Here is an 18,466-nt window from a genome sequence, read left to right as displayed (position 1 = left end):
ACTGAGAGATTTTAGCTAGTTAGCTAGGCAGTTGCTTTTAAGTCAGATAGTTTAGATAGCAAGTGTCCTGTGTGGCTGTGAAATCGACCTTCCAGCAGATTTTTTCTTGTGCCATTAGTGAGGTCCAGATAAAGACAGCAGGGCATATTTCAGCATAGAACTCTGTTGTGCACTGCTTCTATTGTACTCCATGTACGAGTACACCTTTAAAAATCAAATTTTACCTGTTACAGACATGATACAGCACGCCATATCTTAGCTTGTCATTTTGTGGCGGGGAAATAACGTGATGACGTAGGCCAGATCTCAGTTTGAACTTGTTTGGAGCATATATTTCATACAGGCCTCATCCACAGTAAAAAAATCTATTTTTTTATTGCTAATAGCGTGCTCCAACAACAATATCTGAGCAAACATGAGTGGAAAAAGCAAAGCCGCGGTGGAGGAAGGAATAGGCTTGGTGTTCAAGGTATACGTGGGTTAGGTGGTAATGTTTGTGAAAGCACTAGTGAACCAACACCGTCACGTCCTATCCAAAGACAGCTGACAACTTCTGTTATTGGACGAACTACAGTACTCCACTCCCTTTCTTTGGCAGCTGCACAGTGGAACACCTTGTAGATGAGGGCCAGAAAGAGCATGTGCTCCAGTGGATGGCAAGCACTGCCTCAAGTGGACTCTCCTCCTCTTCCTTCACCTCAACATCACACACAGTATAGTCCACAGCGATGGCACCCCAATTACCCTTGTTTCCCCCCACGACACAACTCTCCAACTGCCTAACTCAATGTAGGGTAACACAGATGGATGAGTCTGCAGAGCTGTTCACACATTCTATGCAATGGGCATCAGAAGTCTGCTCCAAAGATTCAAGAGGATGAAAGCATCTGCACTGATGCCCAAAATTTTTTTCTGCTGGATTCAGTGCATGATAAGTAGGGTCCGAGCAGAATCCTGACCCTTGTCACCAGATGTTAATCCCCGGTTGGAGGTGATCCTGGTGAGGCTCAGATACCTGAGGCTCATGCGGACTGTACTGTGCTGTCAGGGCAGGAAGAGGAGTGTGACTATCAGGGCGAGGAATGGGAAAACAGAGAGGATGATGATGATGTTGTAGATCCCTCTTGGTGTGAACCTAGAGGCACGCAGCTGAGTAGGTCATCTGAGAAAGGTGGAGGAGGAGGAAGCCGAGGAGGTTATGTTGCACCCTACGACACAGACAAAGAGTGATGCAACCACGATGAGCACTGCATCCTTAGCCACAACTGTAGCTGTGGACAGTAGTGGTCATGAGTCTGCAGCTCGCAGGGTGGCAAGGGTTGCCTAGCCTTGGCCTTTTTTGACACTGCAAAGGATGAGCCAACTCACATTATCTGCCAACTTTGCAAAAAAAAAAAACTAAGTCGAGGGAAAAAGTGCTCATATGAAGGTTCATGCATGTAGTGGTCAAATTCTTGCAATAAACATTCATTACTCTGGCAATCTCACTGCAATAAAATGTGGACAAGCGGACCTCAACAACCATCAGCCGCCCCATCAACTGCATCTGCTGCTTCTTCCTCCTCATCTGTTACAGTGCCCAGTATTCTCATGCAGGTCCCCGACCACAGCTGAGTGAGAGCCCATTAGCTCTAACAGAAGCAGACATGTCTGCTGATTTTGAAAGACCTCAGAAAATGAGAACGGCACATTTTTCTCAATCCACTGTAACCTCTCCGCTTGCACCTCACTCACGGTCCAGCAGTTTTTCCGGTTCAATCTACTCCGCCATCTCTCACCACTTCAGCGAGCCCATGGTCCCGCAGTTGTGCTCACGTAAAATATTGTTTCCTCCTACAACTGACAAAGCAAAGAGGTTGAACTCCAACATCTCCAATCTGTTGGCCACAGATATGCTGCCTTTCCGCCTGGTAGATACAGACGATTTTGGAAAACTGTCCGTCGCAGTCCCCCAGTAGCAGTTGCCCAGTCGCCATTACTTCTCTAAGAAAGCTGTGCCTGCGCTACACAAGCAGACAACATCACCCATTCCTTGACTAAATCTATGTCTGCCAGGGTACATTTCACCACAGACACCTGGACGAGTAAGCATGACCAGGGGCGTTACATCTCACTGACTGGGCACTGAGTGACTCTTGTGGCTGTGGGGGCATGGAGAAGGAGCTGCTCCACAAGTCTTGGAATCCCCAAGTCTTGCAGGACAAACCTCCTCAGTTCACACTTTCTCCACTGTTTCTGCATTCTCCACCTCCTCTAGGGCTTCCACCTGTGCACTCAACCTCTGACTTAATGAGACACGGGTTCCAACAGTGCAGAGCGAATCCCCACCACTTCCATATTGCTCATTCAGTGCTCACCGCAATCAGGCAGTGTTAAAATTAATATGCCTTGGAGATTGCAGTCATACAGCTAAAGAGTTATGGACAGCTATCCAGGCCGCGTTTGAGCAATGGCTGTCTCCGCTGAACCTGGATCCAGGAAATGCTGTGTGTGATAATGGTGCAAACCTGGTGGCCTATGCCAAGGCAAGCTCACACATGTGCTTTGCATGGCTCACGTCCACAACCTTGTGATACAGCGATTTGTTCGCCACTATCCTGGCCTGGATGAGCTGCTGCAGAAAGCACAGAACTTTCATCGGTACAGAGGTCTTTGTCCATTCCAGTTAACTGGTTGATATGCGATGTTCCAACAGCAGCAACGAGCTCTGATGCAGTATGTCATGTTGTATAGCCTGGGCAGTATGGACGATGGGCATATAATGTTTACAGAGTGAGCACAGATTAAGGACCTCTGCACCCTTCTGAACAGTTTCGAAATGGCTACTAAGATGGTTAGTGCTGATGATGCCGTCATCAGCATCATTATTCCAGTCATCTACATGTGGCAGCAGACTTTGAATAACCTGCGGAGGGGAGGTGGTGGTCCTGGAAGAGGAGGAGGAAGCAAAGGAGGATGCAGAAAGGATAACAATGTCTCAAAGTTCCAGGCTGTTGTCACACAGGTGGGTGCCAAGGGATGGTGGATTACAGCGATCGAGGGGGACTGGTGATACCAGACAAACTGTTAGTACAGGAGCTGTGTAACAAATGGAGGAGGAAGAGGTGTTGGGAGAGTAACCGTCAGGAAATGAAAAGTTTAGTGCCCGCGTCTCTGCCTCCTGCCCGGCAGAGACACCAACCCCCTTACCACCACGGCTCTGCTCCGGCGGCCTCCGCTCCTCTGGCTGTGTGTGCCTGGGGTGCATGCACCATGTTCAGATCCCCAGACACTGTGCTTAGGATGCGCGCACGCTCCCTGCATCTTAAAGGGGCTGTGCGCGCCGTCCTAATATGTCCTTGGCCAATGGTCAGAGGACAGCCAATATTTTAGGCACCTCCTCCAAGATGGAGGTGCCTGTGCAATGTTGTAGTTTGTGTGCTAACACTCTCTCCAGCCCTCAGGTCCCAGTGCTGTCCGCCAGCCTGCCTATCAGCCGTGCCCGCCAGCCTGCCTATATGCTGTGCCCGCCAGCCTGCTTATCTGCCGTGCCCACCAGTCAGCCTGCCCGCAGTGCCTGACCATTAGTCAGTTCCGTCCGCCTGCCTACCAGCTGTGCACATCTGTCTGAACATCTGTCATGCCAGCCTGCTTCAGCTATCAGCCCCATGGGAGTCGCCTGCTTTCACACGAGGTCAATCCCAGAGTGGCACCTGGTTAACATTCCCGGTCCCTCATGATGAGGACAATCATCCCCTCTCTGTTTTTCATGGTTGGCGGGAGGGGACGGAGGAAACAAGCATCAGTGTTACACAGCCACCAACACAGCATGGCCTTGGACCTCATGGAAGAGCCCAACATGCAAGTGCCTTCTTGCTGCACTATCTGCAACATGATCCCCGTATAGTTAGGATTATAAGATTAAATTTTGCCAGATGTTTCCTGCTCTGGAAAGGGACCCGCTAATGCTGGAGTATCGAAACATGCTTTTGCACAACCTTAAGAGAGGTTTTCCCCAAGACAAGAGTGAAGCACACAGTGTGCATCACAGCTCTAGACTTTCAATCTCCAGAACGTGAATTTGTCAACGCGAAAACTTTAGCAGCAGCACTGCAAGTGGCAGGAGCAATTTCTGTGAGTTCTTTCACACATTTTTTACATGAGCTCATGCACCAGCACAAAAGAGTACAAGTCTGACACGTGGTGACAGACTGGAGAGGATGGTGCAGGAGTATCTAGAGCTCCATATCAATACCATCAGAGAGGGTTTGAACCCTTTTATCTTTTGGTCTTCAAAAGATCTTCTCTCATAACATGTCTTCAGCACTCTTGGTGGTGTCCTGATGGATAAGCACAGCCGGCTGTCCCCTGAAAGTGTAGACCACCTAACATTCATCGAGATGAACAAGTCATGGATTCCCATGGACTTTTGCACCCCAATCTCAGACTGTACAGACTAGGCGATGTTGTAGTTTTTAGTATGCTGCTTTGATCTTGAGAAATTGCAGTCTGTGATATCTTTACAGTGGCTTCTGTGCCTGCTATAGCTGCTGCTGCCGATGTTAACAAAAATTTTTAGAAATGTGAAGACTCGTGGTTGAGTTTCCATCTGCTGGGTTAGCTGTAGTGGAAGAGGTGTTGCTCCTAATCGTACTATTTCTACTCTACTGAAATTGATGCCACTTTGGTGGTGTCAGCCACTACTTTTTGGAAATGTGAACACTCATGGTTGGGTCTCTATCTGCTGGGTTGGCTGTAGTGGAAGAGGTGTTGGTTCCTATTATACTATTTCTACTCTGGTGAAACTGATGCCACTTTAGTGGTGACAGCCCCTAATTTTTGGAAATGGGGAGACTACTGGTTGGGTCTCCATCTGCTGGATTCACAGAATAAAGCACCTTCTTTGTAGATAGTCATAAAATTTAACCGTTAATGTATTATCTAAAAAACAACACATACCGTATAGACCAAAAGTTTGGACACACCTTCTCATTTAAAGATTTTTCTGTATTTTCATTACTATGAAAATTGTACATTCACACTGAAGGCATCAAAACTATGAATTAACACATGTGGAATTATATACTTTACAAAAAAGTGTGAAACAACTGAAAATATGCCTTCAATTTTGAATAAATCCCCAACAGTGTCACAAGCAAAGCACCCCCACACCTCCTCCTCCATGCTTCACGGTGGGAACCAGGCATGTAAAGTCCATCCGTTCACCTTTTCTGCGTCGAACAAAGACACGGTGGTTGGAACCAAAGATCTCAAATTTGGACTCATCAGACCAAAGCACAGATTTCCACTGGTCTAATGTCCATTCCTTGTGTTCTTTAGCCCAAACAAGTCTCTTCTGCTTGTTGCCTGTCCTTAGCAGTGGTTTCCTAGCAGCTATTTTACCATGAAGGCCTGCTGCACAAAGTCTACTCTTAACATTTGTTGTAGAGATGTGTCTGCTGCTAGAACTCTGTGTGGCATTGACCTGGTCTCTAATCTGAGCTGCTGTTAACCTGAGATTTCTGAGGCTGATGACTCGGATAAACTTATCCTCAGAAGCAGAGGTGACTCTTGGTCTTCCTTTCCTGGGGCGGTCCTCATGTGAGCCAGTTTCTTTGTAGCGCTTGATGATTTTTGCAACTGCACTTGGGGACACTTTCAAAGTTTTCCCAATTTTTCGGACTGACTGACCTTCATTTCTTAAAGTAATGATGGCCACTCGTTTTTCTTTACTTAGCTGCTTTTTTCTTGCCATAATACAAATTCTAACAGTCTATTCATTAGGACCATAACAAAAATGAAAGATAAGTGGTCTTTTTTATTTAATAGTCAACTCTGTCTGATTAATTACTCCTGATGAACCTTATGAAAGGAGAAACGTGTCGAGTTGAATGTGAATTGATTAGGCTATATACAAAAAGCTGTAAAAAGGCTAATATCCATCATTTAACATATAGGATATTTTCTGTCTACAAATACCAGGTGATTGGTTATTTTCTATGTATTATTGAAGCCATTCCTATATATAGGCTGACACTATATCTTTCACTTTTTTATGCAGCTAATTTGAACTGATCAGAGCTGCTGTTATTTTTGGATATTTTTTCTACTAATTAATATATTTCTATTGTTTTGGTATCTATGGTTTTCCTTGCCATTAAATGGTGAATTAAGGTGAGGAGGACTAGCTGACGTTGAGCGGGGGCACCAATGCGCAGGTTTAGGGTGCCAGTCTCCGTGGCAAGGTAGGGAAAGATTAGTGTCATTACAGGGTCAGGCACATTCCCCTTATCTATCTATTATGCATGGATTATGTGGTTTGTTGTTTTATTATAAAAATTGAACTGTTATTTTTAATATAATATACATTAAAGGTTAAATTTTATGACTATCTAGAAAGAAGGTGCTTTATTCTGTGTTTTATTTTTATAAATTTATTCATGTTTTAAAGAGTACTGGTTGTATCAGCTTTTTCTGTGATTCATGCTTTTGAGTTCATAAATGGCAGGTTTTTTGACGGGCCCTATCAATAGGGAATCATGGTTATTGGATGAAAGGGAACCATTTATTGATCAAAATATTGCAGCTGACTGTATAAAAACATCTGACCTTAAGTACTTATTTCTGGAACTAACTAACTGCTATAGAGATAATATAAAATCTTGGTGGGAGACGCAGTGTCTTGAGAATTATATTAAGAAGAGATACACGAATCTCAAGACATATTAGGGAGACACATAAGGGAGATCTAAGCTCCTTCTCTTTCTCAGTCATAGAAGTAATAACACCGGCAGTTAGGAAAGGAAATTGGGATAAAAAGATCTTGCAAAAGGAACTTAAATGGATATACAGATTCAAATCTGTTCAACCGAATGGCTTAAATGAGCAGCTAAATTTTGGATGTTTTATATGAATGATCAAGTTGGTCTCTGAAATGAATCATGATTTAAATGTGACCATAAAAACCTGCTATATCTCACTGTCCCTAATGGGAAATAAGTATTGGAACAATGTCCCCGTATCAGGGGCTGTTTGTATCACTATATATCTCGTTATTAAGGGCATTTTCTAACATATACAGTGCTGGCCAAAAGTATTGGCACCCCTGCAATTCTGTCAGATAATACTCAGTTTCTTCCTGAAAATGATTGTAATCACAAATTCTTTGGTATTATTATCTTCATTTAATTTGCTTGCAAGGAAAAAACACAAAAGAGAATGAAGCAAAAATCAAATCATTGATCATTTCACACAAAACTCCAAAAAAGGGCCGGACAAAAGTATTGGCACCCTCAGCCAGCGAACAACCGCTTCCGGTAACCATCAATGGGTTTCTTACAATGCTCTGCTGGAATTGTAGACCATTCTTCTTTGGCAAACTGCTCCAGGTCCCTGATATTTGAAGGGTGCCTTCTCCAAACTGCCATTTTGAGATCTCTCCACAGGTGTTCTATGGGATTCAGGTCTGGACTCATTGCTGGCCACCTTAGAAGTCTCCAGTGCTTTCTCTCAAACCATTTTATAGTGCTTTTGGAAGTGTGTTTTGGGTCATTGTCCTGCTGGAAGACCCATGACCTCTGAGGGAGACCCAGCTTTCTCACACTGGGCCCTACATTATGCTGCAAAATTTGTTGGTAGTCTTCAGACTTCATAATGCCATGCACACGGTCATGCAGTCCAGTGCCAGAGGCAGCAAAGCAACCCCAAAACATCAGGGAACCTCCGCCATGTTTGACTGTAGGGACCGTGTTCTTTTCTTTGAATGCCTCTTTTTTTTTCCTGTACAATCTATGTTGATGCTTTTTCCCAAAAAGCTCTAATTTTGTCTCATCTGACCAGAGAACATTCTTCCAAAATGTTTTAGGCTTTCTCGGGTAAGTTTTGGCAAACTCCAGCCTGGCTTTTTTATGTCTCGGGGTAAGAAGTGGGGTCTTCCTGGGTACCCTACCATACAGTCCTTTTTCATTCAGACGCCGATGGATAGTACGGGTCGACAATGTTGTACCCTCAGACTGCAGGGCAGCTTGAACTTGTTTGGATGTTAGTCGAGGTTCTTCATCTACCATCCGCACAATCTTGCGTTGAAATCTCTGGTCAATTTTTCTTTTCCGTCCACATCTAGGGAGGTTAGCCACAGTGCCATGGGCTTTAAACTTCTTGATGACACTGCGCACGGAAGACACAGGAACATTCAGGTCTTTGGAGATGGATTTGTAGCCTTGAGATTGCTCATGCTTCCTCACAATTTGGTTTCTCAAGTCCTCAGACAGTTCTTTGGTCTTCTTTCTTTTCTCCATGCTCAATGTGGTACACACAAGGACACAGGACAGAGGTTGAGTCAACTTTAATCCATGTTAACTGGCAGCAAGTGTGATTTAGTTATTGCCAACACCTGTTAGGTGCCACAGGTAAGTTACAGGTGCTGTTAATTACACGAATTAGAGAAGCATCACATGATTTTTCAAAGGGTGCCAATACTTTTGTCCACCCCCTTTTTTAGGTTTGGTGTGGAATTATATCCAATTTGGCTTTAGGACAATTCTTTTTGTGTTTTTTTCATTGAAGACAAATTAAATAAAGAGAATAATACCAAAGAATTTGTGATTGCAATCATTTTCAGGAAGAAACTGAGTATTATCTGACAGAATTGCAGGGGTGCCAATACTTTTGGCCAGCACTGTAGTTTTGCTTCCCCTCTGATATATGTCTATATATGATTATTGAGTCTATGAGATATCCAATGTTTACTGATTTACTGGACATCATAGATACCATGAATCTGACTATGGTTACACTCTGGCCTTTTGGCATATTGCATTTAGGTGATAACAGACTAACTTTAACCCCTTAGTGATGGAGCCCATTTTGACCTTATAGACCGATCCTGGTCAAGAGAACCTTAGATCTACCGATTGATTGTCAGGCTTCCTGGGTACCTGTGTACCTTTATGATTTAATTTTTCTTATGTATTTAATTGGATTGTATGTTGGGTGTGTGCAAGCTTTTCAAATCTCATAGTTTTTGCTGATACTGTAAAAAACAATAAATACCTTGTGGTAAGACGCCTCACTCGGCCGCTTCCAGAGGTAGACTCAGGAACCGCGTTTTCTCTGCAGGCTTTATTATGTGCCATAAAGCCCTGCAGCTCCAGCAAAAATAAACGCAGCCTTACTTAGAACAAAACAAAAGATAAACGATAGCACAGTCCATGGCAGTGTGGGGTTCACCCACACAGATTGTACTCTCAGCTTTCAGCTCCTTTCTGAGCTGTGGCCTTCCAGTCTGGAGTCTTTGCCACTCCAAACTCAACAACAGAAAAAATAATGGTGACTGAGCATTTAAACCTTGCTCAACCACAGCCTGAGGGTAGGTAGTGTGAATGGCTCCCACCCTCTTTGCCTTTCACATAAAACCACATACAGTTCACACAGGCTAGCATCCTGAGTGACACATACCTCCCCTCGTATATCATACCAGTGACTCTGTCACAACCTATATAGGGCCAGAATGAAATTGGCATTTCCAAAAGACAATACTGTATACCCAAAAAATGTAAGCAAGAAAGTCCAAGGCTACCTTGTCTCATTTTTTACTGTCTAAATATTAGACAGGATTAGTGGTTTGGTTTAACTAGTTAATGATAACTAGCGACAGAGACCCTGATTCCAGTGATGTATCATTTACTTTGCTTGTTGCTGCGGTAACACTCGTACCTATAATAGTGAATTGGGCGGTTCACATGTCTCTAATTTTTCACAGACCGAGCAAAATGAATGTCCTAAAAATGAATGCTGAAAACCCCAAAAAACAGTTCCTTAGTTGCATAATTTTATCATCTAAAAAAAGACTTTTTAATATTTCTAAAATTTTTGAACCAATGTACCTATGTCGTTTCTCACAGCTCATTTGATTATCAAATTCTTTTCTTGATGTGGACTGTTTATAACACAGTCTTTTTAGATTTACTACATATAAAGATAGAGTACTGTTAATATTTTACGTCAATGCTCTGTTAAAATATATTGTTATAAAAAGTGATTTAAAAAAAAAGATTTCTTTTTTTGGGACAGTGAGAATTATTTGGTCAGATGGGGAAGTAAAGGTTTTCCTAAAGAAATAGACATGCTAAACAATCTGAAGGTCGTTTTTACCGTAAGTTACAGTAACTCTTATTTCTCTTAAAATTTAAAAATGTGTATTACAGTTAGCGGTAATTTGGTTGTTGTGGCTAACCTGGGTATTTACTGCTTATTTAGTTTTTATACAGTAGATTGCTAAACATTTAAAATATATCTGTTTGTTATGTGTAATTTGCCATTTTTAGTTTTTTATCACAATTTTTTTTCAGAAAGATAACTAATTTGTAAAATTATGGTGTGTGTTTAAAACGTAAATTTATCAAATATATATGTTTCATGTGGGGAGAGAGAGAAAGACCTCTGATAGTATCTGGAGTGACTGCCGACTTGTACCCTAAGGCCAGACATCCCCTTTAAGTGCTAAGACTAATTAGTTAGGCTCAGGCTTAGCTTGTTTGCCCATACTTTAATACAGTACAATACAATTATACCTAAACAATGGGCTTGAGTGCCACTACTGCACCCTAATGTATGCTCACTGGGAGAAATGTGTGGAGTTTTAAACAACAATATGTGTGCCACATAACATACAATAGTGTCATAAACTAATACTTACAGGTGATTTTCTTAAAATAATTACAAAAGATTTGCCATATTATACACTAATGGCACTAATTAATAGTTAGGAGTATCTGATAGAATTAGATATACTTAGATTGATTTTCCAGTACATTGGTACTATTTCATTGGTACAGATATATGATATATTGACCTATCATATGCTAGCAGTAGTGTGGATAATACTACATGAGGGAGAGTGTTTCAGTTTCTTTCTAGATCCCTCAATAATATAGAGGGATGTATTAGAATATAAAGTGCAAAACTTTTTACTTCAGTGGATTATAGCTTGAATATTTTATTTGGACTAATAAAATATAATTTTCTTTTTAAATATTTTTTTCGTATGTATTAATGATTGGGTATGGTAATCTGAGGCCTAACAATTGCCTCCTTGTTTAACATTGCATAAAATCTACTAGATGCTGCAGGAAGAAGGAATTAATAGACTACCTGTCAATATAATGTTATAATATATTTTAACATATGTTTTCTTTTCTCTTGTATTAAATATTCTTTTCAAGGATTTCTAAGGTATTATATTTTGTTAACAGACATTTGCTTTTTAAAATAATATTTTTGTATTATTTGTTTAGGATCTTGGAACTAAGGATCTTAACAGAGACAGAATTTATTTAGTGTGCCAAATTGTGAGAATTGGAAGAATGGACCTTAAAGAAACAAATATAAAAAAGTGCACTTTAGGATTAAGGCGACCCTTTGGAGTTGCAGGTATTAAAAGTTATTATTTACAAGTTGACATGATATAAAAAAAGTTATCTTTTCATTATATTTTTAATTATTATTAGCACAAACGACTAAAAGATGCATAGGTCTTTCAATCCCCCAAAAACAGAAAATCCTTTACCGCCTACTTTTATGGCATTTCACTAGGATACAAATTAATATTGTTAGTATGTTTCCAACTACTGAGAAGCAAATCTTTAGAAATCATATTTCAACAGCTTTGTAGAAAATAGCCAGGATATTTTATTTGCAGTGAATCAATTCACCATTAATTGAATTTACTCTAAAGCTTCCAATTGCACTGAAAAAAATGTGCATGACACTGACATCTTGCAGTACTATAGACAACCCCATTCAGGCTCTTTAACCAAAACACAGCCTCAATAATGTTAAAATGACCTCAATATATATAGCTATAGTGAAAAGGTGGGAAAGCAGTTGCAACTAACAGCCTGTTTAGTAACAAGCTACTTTGTTATTCATTTTATGATTTGACCCTAAAATTATCTTTTTTATAGACAGTAAAATTTGTTTGGAAAAATGTTAAAATTTCTTGTGGAGAAGGTGGACCACAAAGAAACAATAGCTTATCTTACCTCACCAGTTTATAATAATAAATGTATTGTTTTATTTTGTAGCAATGTGTACGTGTGGTGACAGTTTTAACACGTGCTGGAGACACCTATACACGTAGACCCATTCAATGGGTCTGCACACATGACAGTGTGTTTCCATGAACTGTGTGTTCGAGGGCAAAACACGCTGACATGTCCATTTTTTACTTGCAGCATGGGCCGCAAAAACATCTTACACATGTGCACGCACACTGACATCCATGTGTCATCAGTGAGACACGCATCGACGCCTGGGAAACAGCGGTACAGTTTGCGCTGATCCCACTTGCTGCATGCTGTAGGCAAGTCTCATCATTGTCACCTGCTCGCGCTGAGATCAGCGCAAGCGGGAGACAATGTTGAGTTGCATTCACATTGAAGATCAAAGGAGTGACTTGCTGCAGTGAGAGCAAGCCCCTGAACTGCCCTGAACTTAGTGAGGTCAATGTAGTTCAGGGGCCAGTTCTCACTTCATCGAGTCATTCTCCTTTGCCCTTCTCCATGAATGGTCACCTCAAGCCACTGCTCATGGTAATGAGCAAATGTCACACAGATGGATTACGGTGTGGAACAATATGGATTCTTTACAGTTTGGACAGGTGAGGTATATTGTGTTTTTTTAATTTTATTCTTAATTTTACACTTGCTGGAGACAGCGGGGGCTGAATACAACTCTCAACATTGTCCCCTGCTCATTCTGATCTCAGCGCAACCAGGGGACAATGATGAGACTTTCCTCCAGCATAAGACACCTAGGAATAGCGAGAACTGTTTCCCAGGCACGGGTATGTGTGATTCTGATGCGGCACACGGCTGCCACACGGACACTGATATCTCCTGTACTGTTTTTTCCAGTAACGAAAATATCAAGATTTGTGAAACTGGCCTAAAGCATGATGGACAGAAAGGAAATGCCAAATTGTTTAGAAACATTAACCCCTTTACCCCTCAAGCCTGTATTCACCTTCATGACTAGGCCAAATTTTACAATTCTGACTAGTGTCACTTTATAAGGTAATAAGTTTGGAAGTCTTCAATGTATCCCACTGATTCTAAGAATTTTTCGTTAATTATTGTACTTTTTGATAGTGGTCAAATTAGTTTGATATGACTTCCAATCATTTGTGAAAAAACTGAAATTGGGCCAAAATTTTGCAATTTTAAAACTTTTAATTTTCATGCCCTTAAACCAGACAGTTATGTCACATATGTTAAGGATCCGGGTGGTGGAACTTCTGTGATGCGGTACAAGGAGGGACCAGAGGGGCATAACTAGGTATCAACTTGGACTGACCAAGGTCGCACGGCGGCTCAATCGACTCCGTGAACCTGGGAAGGACCAAGCAGAGGGACCAGTTGCTACTCTGGGCCAGTCCTTGTATGAGAGCAGGTGACTCCCATGGGTAACTGGCAGGAGCCTCCAGGTAGGCTGGCTGATAGGCACGGCAGGTAACTGGTAGGAGCCTCCAGGTAGGCTGGCTGGTAGGCACGGCAGGTTACAGGTACATTCTCCGGGTAGGCAGGCAAGCCTGGCCCATAGACTGACTGGCGGGTTTGGACCGTAGGCAGACCGTCGGGCTGGAGAGTGCACTTGGCTGATGGAGACAGTTAGTCAGGCTGGTGGACTGGACTGGTAGTCAGGCTGGCGGACTGAACTGGTAGTCAGGCTGGCGGACTGGACTGGTAGTCAGGCTGGCGGACTGGACTGGTAGTCAGGCTGGCGGACTGGACTAGTAGTCAGACTAGCAGCGGGACTTGAGGGCTGAAACGGAGTTTAGAACACAAAGCTACAACCTTACAAGGGCACCTCCATTTTGGAGGAGGTGCCTTTTATATGAAAAGTCCTCCGGCCATTGGCCGGGGACTCCTTAGGACGGCTCTCGCGGCCCCCTTAAGAGGGAGGGAGCGCGCGTATGCCCTAAGCACAGTGCCTGTCAAGCTGCGCGCGCCAGCAGCAGGAGAGCTGAAAGACGCCGGGCCAAGAGCGTGGCGGTAAGGGGGACGGCGTCTCTGCCTGTCAGGGTGCAGAGACGCCGATGCTACAACATATAATAGTTAATAAACAACATTTCCCACATGTCTACATTACATCAGCACAATTTTTTAAACATAATTTTTATTTGTTAGGAAGTTAGAAAGGTTACAAGTTGACGTTTCTCATTTTTACAACAAAATTTACAAAACCATTTTTTTAGGGACCACATCACATTTGAAGTGACATTTTAGGGGTCTGTATGACACCCAAAAGTGACACCATCGCCATTCTTAAATTTTCACCCCTCAATGTACTTAAAACCACATTCAAGAAGTTTATTATCCCTTCAGGTGCTTCACAGAAATTAATGGAATGTAGAAGGAAATAAATGAATATTTAAACGTTTTTCAAAATTTTTTTACTTTGGTCTCAAATTTTTTTATTTTCATAAGGGTAACAGAAAAAATTGACCACAATCTTTATTGTACAATTTCTCCTGAGCATGCCGATACCCCAAATATGGGGAAAACCACTGTTTAAGCACATGGCAGGGCTTGGAAGGGAATTAGCACCATTTGATTTTTTGAATTTAAAATTTGCTGGAATAATTAGAAGATGCCATGTCATGTTTGGAGAGCCACTGATGTGCCTAAACAGTGGAAACCCCCACAAGTGACATCATTCTGGAAACTAGACCCCTGAGATCATCTAGTTGTGTGGTGAGCACCTTGAACCCCCAGGTGCTTCACAGAAGTTTAAAACGTAGAGCCGTGAAAATAGAAAAATCACTTATTTCCCACAAAATCTTAATTTAGCCCCAATTTTTTTATTTTCACAAGGTTAACAGAAGAAAATGAAGTGCTAAATTTGTTGTGCAATTTCTCCTGAGTGCGCAGATACCCCATATGTGGGAGTAAACTACTGTTTGGGTGCACAGTGGGCTCAGAATTTAAGTAGTGACGTTTTGGAAAGCAGACTTTGATGGAATGGTCTGCAGGTGTCATGTCACGTTTGGAGAGCTCCTGATGTGCCTAAACTGTGGAAAGCCCCCACAGTTGACCCCATTTAGAAACCAGACCCCTCAAGGAATTTATCTAGACGTCTGGTGAGCACCTTAAACCCACAGGTGTTTTACAGAATTTTTATAATATTGGTCTGTGAAAAGCAAAAAAATATATTTTTCCCACAAAAATGGTGTTTTATCCCAATTGTTTTTTAATTTTCAAAATGATAGCAGAAGAAAATAAACCACAAAATATGTTTTTCAACTTCTCCTGAGTACGCCAATACACCATATGTCGTCAAAAACTACTTTTAAGGCACAGTGCAAATCTCAGAAGGGAAGAAGCACCATACAGTTTTGCTGGACTGGTTTGAAGGTGCCATGTCACATTGGCATAGCCCCAGAATCCCACATAATAGTCCCCATTTTACAAATTACACCTCTCACATAAATTTATCTAGGGATGCAGCGATCATATTGACACCACCGGTTGGTCACAGAATTTTATACCATTGGGCAATGAAGAAAAAAAATAACTACATTTTTACCACCAATATTTTGTTTTAGCCCCATATTTTAAATTTTCACATTGGGAAATGTTTAAAAATAACACCATAATTTAACCCCAAATTTCTGCTGAATGTAGAAATATCCCATATGTGGCTGTACAGTACTGTTTAGCTATACAACAAGACTCGGGAGGGACAAAGCGCTATTTGCCTCCTGGAGCGCAGATTTTCATAGAATAATTTACGGGCTCCATATATAGAACCCCTAAGTGCTAGAAGAGCAGAATCCCATTTTTGGAAAGTCTGCAGGAGAACCCCATGCTTGTCATTGCTGATCTGCTATGAGCAGAATGTTGGAGCTTCACCACTGACTCTGCTGGCCACTGTCCCGATAGGAGTACTAGCAAACACAGGTCAGGTCAAATTTGGCCTCCATTTTCTCTGGGAAGCATATCAATGGGAAGGAAATGGGAGGTGTAATGACATATTTCACATCACTTGTGTCAGTCAAAGCATGTAACCTCTGACTTAAAACCTTGAGACAGTTTTCTGATCAGTCCACTTTGCTACCGACTAGTGATGAGCGAGCATACTCGCAAGTACTCGGTACTGGAAATGCTCGGAGCTTGCCGAGTACTTGCGAGATGCTCGGACAGATGCTCGGGTCCCCTCCCTGCATGTTTGGCGCTCTTTAGAGCGCCAATCAACATGCAGGGATTGCCTGCCACTCATTGTAATGCCGCAGCCATGGTGGTTGTGGGCATTACAGTAATTGGCTGTCCGCACAGCGTCATCAGGTGTATATCAGACCTGGCGCCGCTGTGCTCATCACAGTCACTCCAGAATTAGGCAGAGTAGGGAGAAGTGCTGCTGAGCTAGCGAGAGATTTGCTTGTGTATTAGGTAGTGTAGGGAGAAAAACCGTACATTACACATATCCATCTTAACAAACAGTCCTTCTGAGGACTAATTATTCCATCTGCAGAGATATCAGGCAGGCAGTGTATATAGGCAGTCAGGCAGGGTATATAGCAGACTGCAGTGCATATAGCACAAGAGGCTCCATTCCAGTTCTGCCGGCTGCTGCTGTTAGATATTTCTAGACAAACGCCCAGGTCTCGATTATTTCCATATTGTGTCCTTGCTCAGGTAGATATCCTGAGCACTGATTCCATGGACTTCTGGGTCAGCAGATTGGATCTGTTGCAAGAACTGGCACAGTTAGCTTTGTAACAACTATCATGTATAGCCTCCAGTGTAATGCCAGAGAGAGTATACAGCAGATCCCAGTGGATCAAGGTTTTCCAATTTTTCAAACTTGAAAAACCTTACATTATTTTTAACAAATCAGGCATACATCTCAGTCAACTTTCACTCATTTATGACTGATGCTAATGATTAAATTTGCCCATTGTCTGTCTTCTACATTATTCTGCTGTCATCAGTGGTGATGGCCCACGCACATTCAAGAATGTGCTCTGCCCATCAGGTCATCAATACTTCAGAACTGCTAAATCTTCTGTTGCAGGCCCTACATTGCCACACATCTCCTTACTGCCCACTGTGTTTTCTAGTGTGCTGCTGCTGAGGTTTCTGACTGTATAGTACCACACATCTTCTTGCCTGCCCTGTCATACTTTTCCATCATGTGGTTCCTGTTGCTGAAAACACATAGCCAAGCCAGCCAAACATCTCGACTACAAACTTTGCTTTATAGAGCTAGACTGCACCAATGCTGGCATACCTACTTTCCTGAAGGGTACACAAACATGAAACAGCTCCCAAAATAGGGAACTTTTTTTAAAGGCTAGCTGGCAAACATTGCTTCTTCACTTTAAAAAAAGCATGTTCCTTTTTACTCAAAAAGAGGATAATTTGTGTAAGGCTCGATAAAAAGTCATAGCATTCATTATTACTTTACTTTCAAAACTGGAAGCTTAAAGAGGAAATCAAGTGAAAACTTTTGAGAGCTTGTGAAATGCTGTTATTTCTTAATTTAGCAAAGAAAAAAACTTTTGATACTCAGCAGACATGGATAATTTTTGCACAACCACTTGTGAAAAATCACACCACCTTTCTTATGCAAAAAATATGTATAATCACCAGCAAGTCATCTGCTCAAAAGGGAATATTTTTTGAACTGTTTTTGCAACCTAAAGGTCTGCCAATGCAGTGTGTTGTTAAATAGGCTGTTGGTTATTATTGATTATTATTCGTTTGAACTTAGGGAAATAGGTATAGGTTACTTGGACATAAATAAGACTGGGTTTGCATTAAAGAGTTAAAAAGGGTTCAGTACAGTCTTATGAGATTTCAAAGTGTTATACACGTATTTACTGGCAATTAGTGACTTTGTATTATTGAGATTCACAGCAAATTTATTCACTGCAACTCAAATTTTTAGGGAAAATTTAGCAAAGCTGGCGAATTTAAATTTCAAAAGATTTGTTCATCTCTAATTAACATGTCTATTGATACTGTGATTTACGGTACATAATTCCATGACTTCTCGGTGCTACATTTAAATGTTGACAAGAGCACATGAATTTATGATATTTAAGGTTTTAGAACACTTTATTTTTTTTCCCACTTTTAGATATGTTTTAATTTCTCTGCATTTTAACAACAGATTTAACAGTCATGTTTCAAAAATACTATTAATACATTAAGTTTTGACCTTGAAATATTTACTTTCATCAGTAATGGATATCACAGATATGATGAAAGGAAAAACTGAAAGCGATGAAGAAAAGCAACATTTTATACCCTTCCAGCCGTAAGTTTTAAATGTATATGATTTGCTTTTTAAAAATGAATTTTTTTTAAGAATTAGTCATTTTGTTAATAAAGCATTGCAGACAACTTTTCATTTATATGTTATTAATTTTACTATGCCTTATTACCAAATATAGTTTACTAAACTAATAGATTAGATAGAAAGA

At 41.4% G+C, this 18,466-nt stretch overlaps 1 protein-coding gene across 5 annotated transcripts in view; it reads left to right on the top strand.

Annotated features, from left to right (window-relative positions):
• The window catches only part of DOCK2 (dedicator of cytokinesis 2), a 1,661,574-nt gene that overhangs the window by 453,375 nt on the left and 1,189,733 nt on the right, over positions 1–18,466 (top strand). For all 5 annotated transcript variants that reach the window (XM_073649510.1, XM_073649507.1, XM_073649509.1 and 2 more), the window contains exons 9-11: positions 10,051–10,132; positions 11,274–11,409; positions 18,225–18,300. In XM_073649510.1, the coding sequence (XP_073505611.1) occupies positions 10,051–10,132; positions 11,274–11,409; positions 18,225–18,300 (294 nt within the window). The remainder of the gene's footprint in view (positions 1–10,050; positions 10,133–11,273; positions 11,410–18,224; positions 18,301–18,466) is intronic.

The sequence above is a fragment of the Phyllobates terribilis genome, unplaced genomic scaffold (genome assembly GCF_046119375.1).
Source record: "Phyllobates terribilis strain yellow unplaced genomic scaffold, ASM4611937v1 Scaffold_10__3_contigs__length_209671492, whole genome shotgun sequence".
Taxonomy (NCBI): domain Eukaryota; kingdom Metazoa; phylum Chordata; class Amphibia; order Anura; family Dendrobatidae; genus Phyllobates; species Phyllobates terribilis.
The sequence above is the reverse complement of the archived record's forward strand: the minus strand, read 5'-3'. Positions and strand labels throughout refer to the sequence as shown.